Raw genomic sequence first — 20,372 nt, forward strand, 5'->3', positions numbered from 1 at the left:
TGTGTCTGTTCTGTCTGCTGGTGGGTTTCCTGCTCTAGCTGGAGTCCCAGTGTGGCTCAGTCGCAGTTCTCTCTGTGCACCTGGACCATCACAGCCTCAGCTTAGAGATGGACTTCCTCTGAACAGCTGCAGAGTAAAATTTAACTATAACTTTTACTCTGTACTATAACTTTTAACTTTAACTATACAGCTGGTCACTTTTTTTTTTTTTTCTGATGTACATACTACACAGCTCATGGAAAACAAGATTTGTCTTTTTCATTGTAAGTGGGCCAAATCACTTATATTAAAAGTAATCTAACGGAAATGACTGCTGTAATTTCTTTTAATAAGCCATGTAACTTGTAATGATTTTAGGTTTTGGACAGGTGTAATACTGGTGTGGCCACAGTGTGCACGTCTGATGTTGCTCACAGTGGTCCAAGTAATTCTCAGGGAGTTTGTGTGTATGCTCAGACACATGAAAAATTAGGGGGAACATTGGTACGAGGGTAGGGTGTTAAGGTGCTAGTAGGGCTCTGGACTCACCGGGACTCCTCCAGCAGCAGCAGCAGGCGGCAGCGTGGCGTCTCGGTGGCGGCCACCAGCCCCAGGGTCCCGAAAACGCGCTCCGCCGCTATGACATCATTCATGGTCACCTGGGGGCCGACACAAACAGACGGACATCAGGACACAAACAGACAGACGTCAGGACACGCAGTCACACCCACACATGCCAGGCCGCTGGAATATTAGACGTACGTCACTGCTATAAATACAAACATAGAGTTATTGTTTTCAGGACATCCTCTGAATCCAGGTAAGGACCAGAAAGGTAAGGACCAACTGCTGCAGCTCCACTAGAGGCAGTAGAGTGAAGAACGCAGAGCGACAAACTCATTTTGACCTACCTCCAGGTCTTAGAGGACCTACCTCCAGGTCTTAGAGGACCTACCTCCAGGTCTTAGAGGACCTACCTCCAGGTCTAAGCGGACCTACCTCCAGGTCTTAGAGGACCTACCTCCAGGTCTTAGAGGACCTACCTCCAGGTCTAAGTGGACCTACCTCCAGGTCTAAGTGGATCTACCTCCAGGTCTAAGTGGACCTACCTCCAGACCTTAGAGGACCTACCTCCAGGCAGTAGAGGACCTACCTCCAGGTCTTAGAGGACCTACCTCCAGGCTTTAGAGGACCTACCTCCAGGTCTTAGAGGACCTACCTCCAGACCTTAGAGGACCTACCTGCAGGCAGTAGAGGACCTACCTCCAGGCCGTTGAGGCGGTGCAGGTTGAAGTGGTGCAGGCGGTAGATGAGGAAGGAGCGCCACAGGGCCAGGCCGGCCACCGGGTTCCCCTCGGGGTGGATGGTGAGCTGCTCCACCCGCCTCAGCTGGGCCAGAGCCGCCAGCTGGACCAGCCGGCTCAGGTTGGTCTCCATGAAGACCAGGTGCTGGGGGGGCAGGGGAAAACACGGTTGAGGACCGGACGGACCGGGCTTTGTAGAAACACGTTGACAGGAACGAATAAAAATAAAAAGGCATAAACAGATGTCAGGAGTGTGTTAGTGGAGCGGTGATTGCTAAGAAGTAAGCCCTTCATAAAACCGCTAACCCTCAGGTTGGACTGTGTAAGCAGGCCCTCCCTCCCCAGGACCCTGACCTCAGAACCCTGACCCCCCATCTCAGGACCCTGACCTGAGAACCCTGACCTCCCCCCATCTCAGGACCCTGACCTCCCTCCCCAGGACCCTGACCTCCCTCCCCAGGACCCTGACCTCAGAACCCTGACCCCCCTCCCCAGGACCCTGAGCCCCTCCTCAAGACCCTGACTTCCCTCCCCAGGACCCTGACCCCAGGACCCTGACCACTGACCCCAGGACCCTGACCTCTGACCCCAGGACCCTGACCTCTGACCCCAGGACCCTGACCTCTGACCCCAGGCTGCAGACCTCCACCCTCACCGTGAGATTGGGGAACTTGACTCGTATGCGGGGCAGCGTGGGCACGATGGCGTCGAACTGGACGTAGCGGAAGGTGATGGTGCAGACGGCGCCGGCGGTCTGCGCGCCCCAGCCCCGCTCCAGGGCCTCGAGGGCCCCGGGGCCCACCAGCCGCAGCGTGTCCCCGTCCAGCTCCGCCAGGTGCTGCTCCGACAGCGACAGGATCTGCACCGTGGAGCCGGCTTCCAGGAGCCTGGGGGAGACACACACACACACACAGGCAGGGGTGAACACGTGCGCACTCACACACACACACACACACACACACACACACACACACACAGGCAGGGGTGAACATGTGCAGCCACACACACACATAGAGTCAAACATGTGCACACACACACGCGCGCGCGCATGCGTACAGGCACAAGCACACACATGTAAGCACGCATGCTCTGATACACTTACACACGATTTAAGGTTGCAGTCCAATCAACATGAATGCAAACACGCACATACAGGCACACACACACACATACGCACCCAGGCATACACACACACACACTCACACACACACACACACACACACACACACACACACACACACACACACACACACACACACACACACACACACACACACACACACACACACACACACACATGCACACACCCACGGAAGCATTCACCGACACTCTCTCTCACACACACACACACCAATGTATTAAGTGTACTGGCATCCCTGGCAATAACGAGAGCAATGCTAACCATGCTAACCTGTGCCTAGCAGCTCCATCACAGGCCTATCAATGGAGCCCCGCTCCATCACAGGCCTATCAATGGAGCCCCGCTCCATCACAGGCCTATCAATGGAGCCCCGCTCCATCACAGGTCTATCAATGGAGCCCCGCTCCATCACAGGCCTATCAATGGAGCCCCGCTCCATCACAGGTCTATCAATGGAGCCCCGCTCAATCACAGGTCTATCAATGGAGCCCGCTCAATCACAGGCCTATCAATGGAGCCCCGCTCCATCACAGGCCTATCAATAGAGCCTACATCCAGCTCCCTCCACAACGACTCCAGAGACAGCGACCATTCATGAGGCTAAAGAAACACAAAACGGCCCCTGGTGGGGGGCCCTTGTTCCCCGGGTCCCCTGGTGGTCCGCGGCTCAGGTCTCCCATGGTCTCCTGGCAGGACGCCCTACGGGGCCCGGACCCGGTACTGACCCCCTGCCCAGGCCCGATAAGAGAGTCGTGAGACCGGGCGCTGAGGACCGGTCCCAGAGAAAGCCCCTCAGAGTTTGCTGACTCTCAGTGGACCACCGGGCATACCGAGGAGATCAGATCCCCCCCCCCCCCCTGACTGGGACCCCCTCTGGGACCCCGTCCGACGCCATCGCCCCCCCCCCCCCCCCCCCCCTCTGAGGGCCAGCCCCCGGCTGATGCTATCCGACGCCGCTCTGCTCTTAGTGTCCCTGTGAGCATGAGGGTGAGGATGAGGGAGAGGGAAGAGAGAGAGAGAGAGAGAGAGAGAGAGACAGAGAGAGACAGAGAGCAACAGACAGAGACAGAGAGAGACAGAGAGCAACAGATAGAGAGAGAGAGAGAGACAGAGCATAACAGAGAGTGAGAGAAAGACAGGGACAGCAACAGGGAGAGAGAGAGAGAGAGAGGCAGAGGTAACCAGGTGCATAAGCTCAAGCCTGTATGCAGAAGAACTGCAGAGACCAGGCGGGAGAGTGAGAGTGATGTGTAACTGAGCCGTGTTTGTAAAGGCCCACCTCTCTGTAAACATAATCTCCCAGAGCCAGCCGCTCCCGGGAACACTCTCCCCTCTGTCTACCCCCGGACCTGAACCCGGGGTGAGGTGGGGACGTCCCGAGGACAGCCTGAGGTGAACACACCTTCTGAAGGGCGGATCTACCGGGGCCCGCGTAGGACAAATGGGGATGAAAGTGGTCTCTTGTTTAAAATCATCCAATAATTTGTGAACAAATCCATTTGTGCACCACCAGGTGTGCAGCCTCACCCAGCCTCAGAGTTCAATCAGACTCGGACATCATCCACACACGCTCCCACAATGTTATTGCTTTAAAATTGATATTCATAGTAGATATCATGATCCCCTCATGATATCTACATGAATATCACTTTAATGTATAATATACTTGTTGTTTGTTACAAGTGTATAATGAAGTTGTTTCTGAGACTGGATCTCAGACTGGATCTCCCGATTCGGAATTGAGCCGTTGAAGTTCAATGACGAAGAGGCCGGCTCTGTGATGATTAAAACCAAAGCCTAGAGGAGGGAGCATTCCTGGGCCCGGATTGATCCTCTCCCCTTACATCATAAGCTGGAGGCCCATGAGAACCTCCTGACATCAGGCCCTGAACTGGGCCGCCGCGTCTGAGTGGCAGCCTGGGAGACCCGGTCAGCAACAGGTCAGACCACCACACAGCGTGGATTTATTCCCTGTGTGTGTGTGTGTGTGTGTGTGTGTAGCAGGACAGTAAACACCCTGAGAGCAGAGGCATTAGTCTATTGAGTAGCACCGTGTTGGTTAGTCACCTTAATGATTATTTTTCTGAGGACTATCGACCAAACAAGACACTTCCAGAATCCATGAGAAGGAGGAAATGAGGGTACAATTTGTTTTGTTTTTAAAGATTAAAGCTTTAAAACAGAAATATTACTAACAGTGTCCTATTGATAAGGACACGATGGCCAAAGATGGTGGTCTTCTTTCCATCTCTATCAATCAGACACTGGGCCCAGAATCACCCTTTAATAATGGAGACCCCCCCATACCCCAGATCTATCACGGCTAAGGCCTCGAGTGACCCAGGACCGGGTGGACGGCAAAACAGGGAGATGACGCACAAAAACACAGAAACACTAGTCAAGTCAAACCAGGTGAAACCACTGGAAACGCGACACACACACACACACTCTACACAGCCCCATCTCCTCCTCCCTCCTCCCCCGCTGACTGACCGCCAGGCCAGAGCTCCTTTGAGGGAGAACCACCGAACAGAGGGGCAAGGAGACAAACGGATACAGGAGGAGACACAGAAGATGGGATTAGTAGTCTGGAGGATGGAAATGGATCCCGTTGCTGTGATATCATCATTCAGTTAGAGGCTATTTTCAGCCACCCCCCACCCCCCCCCCCTCCAGCCAGAAAAGAAGAGCTTTACAGAATTCTGTAGAACAACATAATCCTCTCCCCGGAGCGCTGGAAGCTCTTGGTGCGGCTGGTGTTTGGTCTGACAGCGACGCTGGGGAACCGACGGCTCAGGATCTGAGTTTGGATACTCTTAATGCCTTTCATCCATTTCCCTCTTGTAAAGGAAACCCAATGAGCAGCATCTCTCTGGATCTCAGGTCCTTAATACATTGTGTGTGTCCGTATGGTGGAATCTAGACTGCAGTTACGGTGTGACGCTATCAGGTTACCGTTCTGCTCTCTGAGAAGGTTCTCACAAACTCTGATACACTTACACACAATTTAAGGTTGCAGTGCAATCAACATGAATGCAAACACGCACATACAGGCACACACACACACACATACGCACCCAGGCATACACACACACACACACTCACAAACATACACACACACACACACACACACACACACACGCACCGAGGCACACAGGCACACACACGCACACAAACACACGTACTCTCACACACTCTTCGCTGTGGTTACCATTTTTTTCTTTAGTCATGAGGGAGTTTCAGTGGTTATTGCAGCGTCAGCAAGCTATAAACTGGAACGACTTTGGAATGCTGACACAAACCAAAACCGTAGCCAGGTGCTGCTCTGCCCCAACAAACACATAAGTAACACCAATAACAACAATCAGATGGTACACGAAGACGTCATCATCGCTATGAATCAATATCAAAGGATTGAGAATCTATCGTCTAGGTTTTAGATGTTGGCAAGGGTTTCTGTCTCTGAGTCCATCCGGAGATAAAGATGTGGCGTAGAGGGGTGTGACCTCCACTGGCCACTCAGAACCCTTTGTGAACTGGGCGAACGTGTGGCTCAGGAGGTAGAGTGGGTTGGCTGGTGACCGTAAGGTTGCTAGTTCGATCCCCGGCTCCTCCTAGCTGAGTGTCGAGGTGTCCCTGAGCGAGACACCTCACCCTGACTGCTCGCGACGAGCTGGCTGCTGCCTGGCATGGTTGACACCGCCGTTGGTGCGTGAATGTGTGTATGAATGGGTGAACGTTAGGCAGTATTGTAAAGTGCTTTAAGTGGGCACTCGTTAGAAAAGCGCTGTAGAAATTAGGTCAATTTAACTGGAGAAGATCCCCTTTTCAGGGTTCAACAGTAACGGCTGAGCAGAAGAAAGTTTCGATGGCCCAGCTGCCAAGGCCTCCGTTCCAGTTTAGATGTCTAGATGTACCTCACAAGATGAGCTCTTGATATGGTGTCTGTGAATTCATCGGTGCATCGCTCCTACATCAGCCGTGTGATGCGAGGATGACAGACTGAAGCCAGCTGAACCTGGAGGACTATGGAGGAGTGGAACAAAAGGTACAGTACTACGCTCAGGTGCACTCTGTGGGCTGTGTATCACAGAGGCATCAACAGGGCTCCTGTACCAACTATTAATACAATGTTCCTACACAGGGAAAATAACAGCGCACCGCTCTATAGTGGAAGGTGGATGCTTCAGTGGAAGGTGGATGCTTCTAGTCTCGCTACAACGGTTTCAATTGGAATGGAGGATGATAATGTTTTGTGAGCCGTACCTCACAACGCAATGGTATATCAACTCATCAAACAGTCAGGATAAGCAGAGATTAGATCTGGTAATAAGATAATGGTACAAAAAAATTATATTTATATATGCATGAGCTCTCCAGCAGACTAAGTGTGTGAATGATGCCCCCTCAGTCTGGTGTCTATTGGTCGAGTCAATCCCCAGCCGATAGACTGCGTGTGTCTAGGAGCTGCAGCAGTCACAGCCTCACACTTGATCTCATGTTCCATCACACTGCTCAGAGAAACATATTGTCCTCCTGCCACCCCGTCTCTCAGTAGTTCTGCAGAAGGCCTTTTGTGGCGCCACAATGGCCTGAAAGCATGTGTATTGATACAAACCCACCGCAACATCACATGTTAAAGGCTAATGGGATTGTATTTTCTGAAGGTTACTCACAGTTTGTCTACTCAGTGATAACTACAAAAAAAACCACGACATGTTAGACGGCGACAACAATGGCCGACCGCATGGCAGACCCCAGTTCACTTGCAGGGGTGATGATGACAGTTTGATGGCGGTTAGGCTAAGCAGCACAACGGGCTAGAACAAAACATGTGTGTGTGTGTGTGTGTGACACATGGGTCTCCCGTGAATATATTATGGACAGAATAGATCCACTATAACAAATATCCCCCTCTGTGTTAACTCATATTACGCTATTTGTTTGAAAACCAAACCAAGGACAGAATCACAATAGGCTGTGGTTTATTGCATTTGTAGCCGCGACCAGGAGAGCAAATTGTTTCCCTCTGACACAATATACAACAAAACAATACAACAATACAACGCTTGTGTGTTTCTGTGTGTGTCTGTATTTCTGTATCCGTGTCTGTGTGTGTCTGTGTGTGCGTGTGCATGTGCATGTGCATGTGCATGTGTGTGTGAGTGTGTGTGTGTGTGTGTATGTGCATGTGTGCATGTACGTGTGTGTGGGGTGTCTTACTTGGCGTCTCGGGGGCTGTTGGGACGGCTGGTCACTCGGAGTCGGTTCTCACTAGCGATGGTGGGTTTCTCGGGTCCTGACAGGGGGCTGACACGCCTGACAGAAAAGAGCACTTAATCACAATATTCTCTCAACAACACATCCAAAATGCATTTAGATCAACAGTTTTACATACAGATGTTTGATGCCAAAGCCTATAAATCAACCTCTGTGTGTTCCCACACAAATCACTGAGACTTTACCAGCCAAGGACAATGACATGGGAACTGAATGTTTTACATCCCAGTAACAAAAGTACGACTGGATGTTGCCATGGCAGCGAGCGACTGAACTACTGCTAAACACGACGGCTAGCTGGTTGAGCTACCGCTAGCTCAGTCGCTCGTTGGCATGACGACTGACCGTCGTCATGCCAACGAGCGACTGGGCTACCGCTATGTACGATGGCTAGCTGGTTGAGCGAAGACGCCGCTCCTTACTTTGGCTCGTCCGGTGAGGGCTCCTGCGCGATGCCATTGGTCTGCGCGGGGCTGTGGGCGGGGCTGTTCTCCGGACTGACCTCCTCCTTGGCTCCATTGTGAGGAGGGGGCTCCAGGCTGGCTCGGACCCCCTCCCACTGCTGGGCCGCATTACGGATGGCCAGCCGCCGCTTCTCCTGGAGGGACACACACACACACACGCACGCACACACACACACACACACACATGCACACACACACGCACACACACATGCATGCAGACACACACGCACATGCACACGCACACATACACACACACACACACACACATGCACACACACACGCACACACACATGCATGCAGACACACACGCACATGCACACACACACACACACACACACACACACACACACACACACACAGACACACGCATACACACACACACACACACACACAGAAACAAAGGAGACAAAGCAGGTTTCAGATGACAGTTCTTTGAAGAAGAATGCACACCACAACCCAAAGCTGTCAAAAATAAAAATAGACTCTTTTTGGTTTCTTTTTTCAGTTAAGCCGATGCTGAACTGTGTGTGAACCAGATTCACTGGGACACCTCAAAGCTGTGCATCATCCCATCTTTCCTTTTTCCAATGTCCCCTTTACGTCATGTGACTTCCCTGCAGCATTGTTCATGTAACAATACAACCGTACCGGACCTGTCCTCTCTCAGAGCCAGCACCACTGAAGCAAGGGATTATGGGGGAAAAAAAAAGGCCTGGCGCGAGTCAAACAGATCTGTTTCCCTCTGTAATGCGGCCGACTGCAGCTTTGATCTGGGCGTACGGCTGCTCTCGCCAAGAGAAGGATGTTGCTTCTGCCCGTTTTCCCCTCAAATCATTCAGCGTTCAGTTTCGATAGGTTGAGGAATGCGGCCCACCCAGATGCAGGGGGTGTGGGGCTGAGTGAGTCATCCACTGTAAATCCCACACTGAAGAAACATTCATCCCATGAAATTTCACTTTCTCTTGCAGCGAGACGATGAGCACACACTCCCAGTCAATACATCAACAAGGTACCAGCTCTGCTGCACAGTTGGTGTAACGCTATGCACGCACTGTATGCACGCACACACTACATGAACGCACTACATGAACACACTGGATGCACAAACTACGTGCACACACTGCATGTATGCACTCTATGCACACACTACATGCACACACCTAATGCAAACACTTATGCATGCATAGGCACTGGAACACGCTCATTCACAGACTCATATGAGGATACAAGAACACTATACTTCTTATTGTGTGAGGATGAAATACAAAGAGCGTCCCTTTGAGCTGCAGTCTCTGCAAGCACATAACCTTCCTGTTACATCCCCCTTCAGGTTATTAATCATCTGGCCAGACATAGACAGGAACTCTTCGCTACACAGCAGGGAGTCCTCCACCGCAGCTGATTTCAAAGCACAGTCCTTACAATCTCACAATGAACCATGAGGCACCATGACCGGATCTGTGCCTCCCTGCTATGGTGATGATTCTGTATGTGGGCCAGATTCGACACAACCACAGACCAGAGTCGTTGAACACATCCCCCACAAAAAATCAGTACAGATTCAAAACGTTTCAAAAGACAAGATTAGAAGGTCAGATTAATTACCGCCCGATTGGTTACTTACAGTCACTATAATTCTAATGTCATATGACAAGCTAAAAGCATGCATTGGATTTTAGTCACACGCGCAAAATCAACAGCATGACAAACCAACGTTGTGTTCCTGCGTCCATAACTGAGCTGGGACCTTCTGAAGACCTGAGACCTGTTCCCTGCTAACTCATAACTACCATCAACATCAACATAAGAAGACATACAGTGAAGAGCAGAATGGATGTGGCCTCCAGCGGTTAAATCCATTCACAAGCTACAGTCTCCGGGGGTAATGGGTCCGCTACCTTATGAACCGCCTGCTTGTGCGTCTCCTTCTTCTTCTCGTCCTCTCTCCGAGCCTGGACAGCAGCCATGCGCCGCTCCTCGTCCTGCAACAGACAGACGGTACAATCAGACCCGCGCTCCATTCATACATATGAGAGAGGGGGAGAGAGCGAGAGAGAGAGGGGGAGAGAGAGGGAGAGAGAGAGAGAGAGAGAGAGAGAGAGACAGACAGACAGACAGACAGACAGAGACCTCAGATGCAGTGCGTTCGCCGCACTGTCCACCGCTAGTGCAGGCATGACGCATCACAGAGAGAGCTTGGCGACCAGGCTCCACACCAGCCCGCAGCATCGCATGATAATCTGTCTGGGGTTCTGGGTCTGGGTATCAGTGATACGCGAGCACTTAGCTCCCAGAATGCAACACTGCTGCTGCCGACACAATCTGAGAGTGCCAGATGAGCGCTGGAGGGAGCTCCGCTCTCTGGGTTGCGCCGGCGAGACCGCGGCCCCAGCATGGATCAATACACGCTAGCTGCTAGCCTCAATCAATTTACTAATATGAATAACAATACATTGTATATAGCTACTAGTCACTTTCTAACAGAAGAGCGGCAGCAGCCATGAACAGCTTCAAGCTACAGTGGAAGCTGCAGTTTTAACCTCTAAGTTAAGCTTCTGAAATAATCCATAGTGCATTTATAAAGCAGGTGCCAGGGGAGCTAGTTCACTACCCTGCACATTGACACCACTGCTCTCAAACCATTCATAAATAATAGAAAATCTGCTGACAGGCAGAGATTGATTTCCATCTCAAACAATGTAATCCTGACCCGACGGACTGCCAGAGGCAAGTGTTCAATATTGGAGTGGAAGAGACAAATCTTCATCTTCAAAGCCCAATAAGCGGCAAGTTCCCCTGCAGCGATATTACAACATAGATTTAAGTCAAACTCGTGGAGATGGGGTTGGTGCAGTCACACAAAAAACCCAAATCTAAAAGGTCTTAATGTATGTAAATTGTGATTCAAATAAATAAAAAGTCAGGAATGATACTACTATATGATAAATACAAACATTCCTTTATGGCCTACAGTGAAGTTTTACACAACCCGCACGCGTTGCTTTTCCCTCTTGCTTTTTAGGATTTCTTTCATGTTCGTTTGAAGGAAAACTTCATGAAGAATGTATGAATGAGCATGTATAATATGTATAATAAGCATGTATAATGTAGAACAGGCTCTTTGAAACTCTAAATGTGATTAAGGGCTACAGATAGAAACTTGACTTGACTCAGAGGCTGCCCGTCTTGACAGACCATGAGGACATGCTGGCACCAAGCTCCGCCTGCGTTTGGTTCAGTCAAACGTTCCCATAGAAGAATGTAGAGAGTACTCACAGATAGAATATCAGACCACAGCTCTGCAACAGTATCACTATTCAGTCAGAGTAATAACATGGCAGTAGCTCAGGAGGTAGAGCGGGTTGACAGGCAACTGGAAGTTTACTAGTTCGATCCCCCTATCCTCCTAACTCGGTGTCGAGGTGTACCTGGGCGAGACGCCTCACCCTGACTGCTCCTGACGAGCTGGCTGTCACCTTGCGTGGTTGACTCTGCCGTCTGTGTTTTCATGTGTAAATGTGGGCAATAATTGTAAGATGCTTTGAGTGACCATTGGTTAGAAAAGCACTATATAAATTCAGTCCATTTACCAGTTAATAACCTAGGCCCAGCTGCCAGTTACCAGTGCAACCGACGTGAAGCAGCAGTCCCCAGCCAGCGCTCAAGTGTCCATAGGGGGGTTACAGTTTGGGTCGTGACTGGAGTGCTATGGTACTACGTTAGCTACTAGGGGGGGGACACCAACAGATAGGGGGAAGCTTACTGTGATCCGCTTCATGTCCAGCTGTTTGAGATGAAGCACACAGCGCAGGACGGCCTGTCTGTACCATGTCTCCAGGGCTACAGGATTCCCATCCAGGGTGAGCTCAGAGAGAGGGCAGGAGTCTCCGAGGCCGGCAATCCCTGCCAAGCTGAGGAGGCAACAACAACAGCAGAGCATCACCGGTTAGCCTCCATCAGCACAGCGCTGTGGGGTTCACTCAGGCTACCAGAACCACCATCAGATGTCAACATGGTTCCGGATTCAACATTCACATCTAAATGCATTTCGTTACAATGTTGGCACACATAGTCACGTTATGCTTATTATAAATGGGTTTGATGTTCTAAGGATCCCAGACTCGGGGTCTTATGTACAGTGTGTCATGAAGAGTATACTGTAAGTATTGGATCAAATTGGTACTATGGTAACACTCAACGGTGTAGGCCTCACCAGTAAGGTGAGGACATCCTTACTGTACCAACAGGGATATATTGTTGTTTCTCTTTCTTCTGACAAGGTACTTATTGTATGTTGCTTTGGATGAAAAGCGTCTGCTAAATGCCCTGAATGTAAATGAAATTTATGCATACACACATATACATACTCACATCTGCTGTGTGAGTTTGTATAGAGAAGATCCCAAGTCTACATTTGGATGCCCTTTAACTCAACACTGAGCTCATGAGAAACAACATGAAACTCTTTGAATCGGGCACAGCAGCACCGTGGAAAAGTAGAGAATATAACCATGGCGCCATTAGGAGGCTGCCTGTGGCAAACGGCTGTGTGTTGTGGGTGGGCGGGCCGAGTGAAGACCGTGTCAATAAGATGGTAATGATTACGTCTACTTGGGATAATTACCTCCAAGAATGAGTCAGCTGGAAATCCTTGAGGGAAATAAAGCCTCATTCAAGCAACATAAGGACTCAGATCAGATTAGTTTTGATGCTAATCATACATTTATTTCAGCCCGCGAGGAGCATTGCAACTCAGCTTTCTGATTGGCTGAAATGTGTGGCAGGTGATGTCACTCAACATATGAGATGTCATATATTGAGTGACATCAAATAAAACTACTTCTTCGGTTTGGCACCTCCTGGCTGTATTTTGATCTGAGTGAGAATGAAATCAATACGAAAAATGAAAACAAGCGTATTATTATTATATTCTTATTCTGTTCACCGCTGGCAGGAAGCTGGCACTAATGCATATGGGGATGTGCCCAATGTGCATAAAAACTGAAAACATCTCATTAAACCTTCTCCAGATTCTGAGACTGAAGGTGAAAATCTTTTCTTATATATCTTTACTTTCGCGTTTGTATCGCGTGTTGTCAAGCAAATGGCCACAGAATTAGATTAAACAAAAACAACATAAACAGGAAGATTTGGTTCACAAATAACAGTCAAATAAAACAATCAAATCAACAATGAACATTGTTTATTCATATGTTGTGCTCAGGACTACATCTGACCTGGGGACTGAGTGCCTGGAAGCCGTCTACTGCTAGCATAACACACGACAACAAGACGCACGCACCACCACCAGCAGTGTGGGAGCTAGCTCGGATGTCACTTATTCAGAGCACAAGGTGACTTTGCTCCAGTCAGTGGGCGGTGACACTGTGGTACCCTGTGAATCCCAACCACAGGCCACTCCTTTGGGTGGAATATACGGTGCTTACTGGGCTGCTAGGGCCACTGTAGCCTAGCCTACCTGCCCTTAGCACCACTAGGCTAGCTACACATCTGACAGCCCGCCAGTGTGAAGTTAGCCCAGAGAGCCCAGACCACATCACGAGCTGACGGGGGTGGGGGGTGGGGGGGGGGGGGGGTCTGCATTAAGGGGTACACAGGGCGTGGTTCTGCTGCTGCCGCCAAACATCACAACACAGCCTCCTGCTTAGCCCTGCATCGCCGGTATTAAAAGCTGTACCTTTGCTATCGCGCCTGTCCACTCCCCACCTCATCATGCACATCGGACTGCACACATGTCGCCATGGTAACAGCATGGGGTCTCTGTCTGTGTGGGCCATCATCAGGCTCCAGCCTGGGAGCCCAGGGAGGGGGAGCCGGGAGCTCTCCATCCCTACCCTAACCTGGCCTACCCTGGCCAAGCCTGGCCTACCCTGGCCTAGCCTGGGGCTAGCCTGGGCTAGCAGGTAGCGTCGCGGCGGGACTCTTACCTGCTGATGTTGTTCCAGCTGAGGAAGAGGCGCTGCAGGCAGGGGAGGGTTTCCAGCTCCGTCTAGAAGCCCAGGGAGGCAGAGGGAGGGAGGGAGGAGAGAGGGGGAGGAGAGGGGGTGAGACAGGGAGGCTGCAGAGCGATGGAGGCGGGCTGTGGTCGGGAGAAGGTGTCGGCGGATGCGAGCGGGTATCAGAGAGCTGCCCATAATAACGCGCCGCTCACTCTCTCTCTCTCTCTCTCTCTCTCTCTCTCTCTCTCTGTGTGTCACCTTGCAGCTCGTCGCTCCGGCATGCGTGCCTGTCTGCCCTGCGCTCGCGCACACGCACACACTGCCTCACACCGACCGGGAGGGGAAGGGCGAGGGAGAGAGAGAGAGAGAGAGAGAGAGAAGAGAGAGAGAGGAGAGGAGAGGAGAGAGAGAAGGAAAGAGGATGAGAGCGAGAGAGAGAGAGAAGGGGGAGGGGAGGGAGAGAGAGCTGTGTGCTGCGCTAATGCAGAGAACTGCTGCTGCAGGAGACTCCCAGGCTCACTGTAGATGCAAACACACACAACAGCCAGCTACCTAGCTGGCTACCTAGCTAGCTAGTGAGCTATCGACGGAAGAGAACAAGAGGTGGTAGCGATGGAGATCTGCATTGTTCAGGCAAGGAATGAGGGTTCAGCATCCGTCCGGATGAGCCGATCAATAGCCCAACGGGAGGCAGCTGGCCCCACAAGAGAGCACAGAGCACATACAACCAGCGACACCAGCTGACGGGATGACAGCCCCGACAGCAGGGGCAGGGCACCAGGGAGGGGTGTGTGTGTGTGTGTGTGTGTGTGTGTGTGTGTTTGTGTGAGTGTGCGTGTGTGCGTGTGTGTGAGTGTCTGTGTGTAGCAGAGCGAGAAGAGTGTAGTGAGGAACTGGGTGAAGTGTCAGGGCATGTTGCCATCCCACCCCCCCTAGCAAAGGCTGCCATCCACAGAAACGTCACCCCACAGCGACCTGTACATTCAAGGGCTGGAACCTCACACTACCATCGACATAGCATCACAGCTCATTTTCATCTCAAAAGATCTAAAACAGCTATGACTACAAACTGAGTATAAAATACACAGTATAGTATAGTAAAGTATACAAGGGCGGAAACACAAATCACTGGATTTCTCTCCTTCATATTGACATTGAAGTTATCAATCAGTAGTTAATATGGATTTATAACTAAAGGGCTTTTTATAATGGTGTATCTAGGTATATGCCTTTCTGAACCACAACAGTAACTTATCCAAACATCCCACAACCAGTCAGGAGTCAAATTTTCTCTGTATGCCTAATCACAATACACACGTCAGCCTATTTTCCGCTAGTCAGAACTGTGAATAACAGATTTGTGTTACTAATAAACTGTTATGATCAGATTCAGATCTGTTATGATCACAACCAGCTCACCATCATGTCAAATCTGCAATTCTGCAACTTTGGATGACAAGCCAACCCAGAGATCAGAGTCAGGGGCGTGTTAGGGACCAGCTAATGCAGAGACACTAAAATTAGTTACAGAAACAAGCAGCCTGATTGGCAGGCAGGCAAGAAGACAAAAGGGCAAGAAGACAAAACAGCAAGAAGGCAAGTACAGTACCGTCAGTACATCTGCACCTTAAGCACATGGAATGCAGCCCAACTCAAATGTCACACCTCCAGTCTCCTCCCACCGCATCACATCATATGTGTTTCTGAGTTAACAGACTCCCTGTTCCTCCTGCTCTGCAGTTCCGGACACTAAGGAGACCCTACTGCTATCACTCCTGCCCACTGTGTTTGAACCAGGATTTGTTAGGGTTACATTATCAGATATTACGATGATGAATACTCCTATTATCGTGGTATTGTATTGAACAGCGGTTCTGAGCGGAGTCTATCCCGTGACGTCTCCGACTCAAACAACAGCACTCGTGGGCACATGAGTATCATTATGACTCAGACCAGGCCGGGCCGGGGTTCGCTTCCTGCGCCCCCCCTCCCTCACTCCCTCCCCTGGAGTAATAGAGATAAGCTCTGATTGGACAGCAGGGGCAGTGTTCAGTGCCATAAAGCCAGAGATCCCGCCAAGTCACGGCAGACAGCTGGCCGCTCTGACGACGGTCCGACGTCAAAGGGTGATTAATTCAAAGGAATCAGGGCAGCACAGAATACAGTAATCACCAGATGAACCCATCATCCACACCAACAGAAAGGTGGTTGAAGTCGTGCACCTGGACAGGCCAGTCGGCGGGCTGGGCAGTGCCGGGCAGTGCCGGGCAGTGCCGGGCAGTACCGTGCAGTACCGTGCGTGCCGTGAGGAGACAACGTGCCCCAGCACCTGGCGGGAGGAGGCTCCTGTCTTTGCACGCCTGCCGTTTGTCTCTCAGCGTCCGCAGCCTAGCTCGCCGCGGCGCTGTCTGAGTCTAAAAATAGCCCCTTTGTCTCAGACAGAGTGATGTCATGCCACGGATGATCTGCTGCCAAACAGAAAACACACCGGGTTGTTGGACCTTCAAACAACAACTACACAACAGCAACAATGACAACGACAGGAGAGGCCATAGAAGAGAATCCTGAATATATGTTTGTGTGTGTGTACCTAAATGTGTGTGTGTGTGTGTGTGTGTGTGTGTGTGTGTGTGTGTGTATATGAGTATGTGTGAGTGCGTGCGTACGTGCACATGTGTGTGCGTGGCCGTGCACTGCTGATCAGCATAACGTGTGTGAACTTTGGGATACCAACAGCTTGAATGACATCGTTCTTCACACGAAGGCCTGGCTTTGGCACGGCCGTTCATCTGAGGAGACCGCGGCACCTCTCCTCTGCCAGAGAGATAAACACATGTGCTCAGGAGGAGAGCTGCGGCTCCTCAGAGACGGGCGGGGGAGAGGAGGATAACACTCTGCACACTCTCACACTGTACACGTCCGTCGACGGATAACAGAGGTATGGGGGCTTTTTGACATATCCATGTGTTTTCCTGGGTTGTATTACAAAGGTGATTTCATTGTGACAGTGTATTTGCGTATATATTTGCAATAACACGATCTGAGTTTGCCGACGGATCCGTCGCTGCCTGAAAAGGTGAACGTCTCGCAACTTTTTGACGCAAGGCAACGGAGCCGACAGAACGGACGGACCCACAATGCATTTCGAGAGCGCCCCCACGCCAAGTCAATGAGATCCGTCAATGGACGTATGCAGTGTGAATACGGCGTTAGGCTGGTGTACAATCTGCTGTGGTTCACGACCTCGTCTCCATGCTACACACACTGCCAGCTGGACGGAGACTCGATGGGAGAACATGGAGTTATAAATAACTGCACCCTACTTTCTCATAACTCACTCATTTATTGTATTTTTTACGTCCTGGCACTTAATGTACGCACTTACTGTATGTTGTACTTCCTGGCACATAATGTACACACTTATTGTATGTTGTAAGTTCTTGCACTTAAAAATAGCTCTTAGCATTGTGTAGCATCTTATCCTAGCTATCTTTGTTAGTGCTTGACACTATCTTTACTGTACAGACTGATATATTATTGTTACTCTTTCTTCTGACAAATGCACACATTGCAAGTGGCTTTGGATAAAGGCGTCTGATAAATGCCCTAAATGTAAATGTAAATGTCATAATCCCAGAAAAATGGAAATCTTAAAATAGGGCATACGATGGGCATGCTATTATGACGACCGGTCTTAAAACAACCAGGCGTGTGTTTCAGCCCAGAGCGATGCCCCCTGGGGGGCTGGAGGACGGCGCCAGCTGGACGAGTGTGTGTTTACTTGTGAGCCGCGCTGCAGCAGGCGGCAAACACCTTGAGAGACAGCCACCGCAAAAACTGCTGAACCTGGGTTCCCTTTCCCCCTCCACAGCACATAATAAAACCGTACATCCCCGTAATTACATGCACACATACAACCGTGTGTCCAGTAGGACGGTGGAGGGGGATTGCAGCGGGGGAGAGGAACCCAGGTGACGTCTTTCAGTCTGACTGGAAGCAGGGCAGAGTTCAGGGATACGCAGACTAGCAGGCAGCGGCCTGTTTAGACTCGCTCTGTCTCTGAATGTACACTATAGACACGGGTTCATTGATGTTGTTTCTGCAGGATATTTCGTTTCAGCAAGAGGGTAATTGAGGGTATTAGGATACCTTTCCCTGGGTAACAGGAACCGAAACACTTCCACCACCATTTACATATTGGCCTGCACCACTAGAGGTGTGTGTGCGTGTGTGTGTGTGTGTGTGTGTGTGTTATAGTGAAAGTATTACGGTGTGATTCTTGGCATCATGATTGTGATGCGTGTGAACCCCCCCCCCCCCCCTCCCCCCCCTCTTTAGGAGCACCTACTCCCCAACCCCCACTCTTCAGTAGCCCCCCCCCCCCCCACCAAGCCGAGTGCCAACCTGGGCCGTTACAGCAGACAGGCCCACTCAGGCCCACTCAGGTGTTTACGACACGGGACCAGATTTAAAGTGCTGCGGCCCAGAGCTCCAGGCCTGTCCATCTGTACAGAGCATTACCACGGGGGCCCAGAAGCAGGTCAGACACAGCCCAGCCGCCTCCACAAACACACACACTGACACAGCCCTCAGGAGGCCAGCCTGAGAATGCATCGAGGTCGAGACCCCCCCGATGTTCATCGAGTAGCGACATCAGCATGTAAACACTGAACTCGTTACATTTACAGTACATTTAGCAGATGCTTCTATCCAAAGCGACTTACAATACATTACAATACAATACATACATCTGTCAGAAGAGAGAGAAACAACACTATATCGCTGTCGGTACAGTAAAGATGTTCATAGAACCAAGGGCCAAGCACTTACAATCGCTAGGTTAACCCATTCCCAGTAGACAACAAAGATAGCTAGGATAAGATACTACACGATGCTATGTTCTATTTGTATTGCAAGGATGTACACGCCATACAATAACTCATCCCCTCAGCCTGTCAGGGGACGTACAGTACACATCACTGTCCTTCCATACATTACTGAAAATGTTCACTGCATGACACGATGCCAGAGCATTAGACAGGGAAAGCTCAGCTCATGTATCATGGAGGTGAAATGCTGCTGAATCCTCTTCCAAGACGAAGGGCGCATGTGAATAATTCAGGTGGCGACGGGCCCCTCACCACAGAGGAGATGCAGTTGCGTTGAAGGTTGAGTTCAGTGAGGGAGTCCAGACCTCGCAGGTTCTCCACGCGGCTGATGTCATTTCCTGCCAGGTTGAGAAGGCGCAGCCTGCCCAGGTGGGACACGTTGGCTATCCTGGTGATCTGGACGGGACCACAGGGGACACGGAACAACCAATCAGCATCAGGCAGCCGGTGTTGGGAGAACACGTTGAATAAGGAACCCAAGAGGTTTGTGTGACGGAGAGGGAAAGACACATTAGTAAATCAATTCAATTTTCAATTCAATTGTATTTGTATAGCCCTTAATCACACGTACAATCTCAAAGGACTTAACAGGCCGACCCTGACCCTAGACCCCAAAGGGCAAGAAAAAACTCCCTTAATTAGCAAGGAAGAAATCTTGAGAAGGAACGCAGGGTGGGGGATCCCTCCTTCCAGGGATGGTCAGGAGTGCAATGGGTGCCATAGTTTACATACATACATACAGGCAAAACATTTTAAATCTTTGCTGGGGTGCTGGCCGGTTAACCATAAGGAGAGTAAACATGTTTGTGGCCGCACACAGTGCAGCGGTATTCTACTGCCACGAGGAAGAGCTGTAATTGCCAACCTTACATATCCAGAGACACTGCAGCACCGAAAAGATTTATCCCACACAACCAAAATAAAAGCCCTGATGTGTGATGTTCGCTCCAAACAGCCTTCTCTAATAGATGCCCCCTTAACGCAGCTTGTTGATAAACACAGTGGATGAAACATGGCATCGCCAGCGAGACTCGGGGGGTGGGTGTTGCCGTGGCCAGGGAACATCCATATTCTACCCACCTGCTCTGCTCACTGACGCAGCAGCAGAAGCCAGAAGATACAGCAGGCTGGCCCCTTACCAAGCAGCGCCCTTCATCTAAGCTGCTGGGAGCTGACCACCCACGGCGACACAACACGGCCCTAGCGCATAAAGGATTTACAGTTGTTAGGATTCAGTGTCCCCAGCTCCATGAATATGAAACAGGCTACGACTGACAAAGAGCTCGCTGACTCTGCCAACCACTGCTTGCGTAGAATAAAGTGTGGATATCAAAGCTTGCGTCCGGGCCAGCCGA

At 50.6% G+C, this 20,372-nt stretch overlaps 1 protein-coding gene across 1 annotated transcript; it reads right to left on the bottom strand.

Annotated features, from left to right (window-relative positions):
• Positions 1 to 524: 524 nt before the first annotated feature.
• Positions 525 to 19,413, bottom strand: LOC311372850 (leucine-rich repeat-containing protein 49-like; the record flags this gene model as incomplete). Its single annotated transcript, XM_084489795.1, has 9 exons — positions 525 to 638; positions 1,243 to 1,428; positions 1,939 to 2,170; positions 7,648 to 7,743; positions 8,127 to 8,302; positions 10,067 to 10,150; positions 11,932 to 12,079; positions 14,117 to 14,178; positions 19,270 to 19,413. Coding segments are annotated over 9 exons (1,242 nt in total), but the record flags the coding sequence as incomplete, so codon positions are not given.
• Between the last annotated feature and the right edge of the window lie 959 nt (positions 19,414 to 20,372).

This window comes from Micromesistius poutassou (assembly GCF_964030765.1).
Source record: "Micromesistius poutassou genome assembly, contig: SCAFFOLD_4501, whole genome shotgun sequence".
NCBI lineage: Eukaryota > Metazoa > Chordata > Actinopteri > Gadiformes > Gadidae > Micromesistius > Micromesistius poutassou.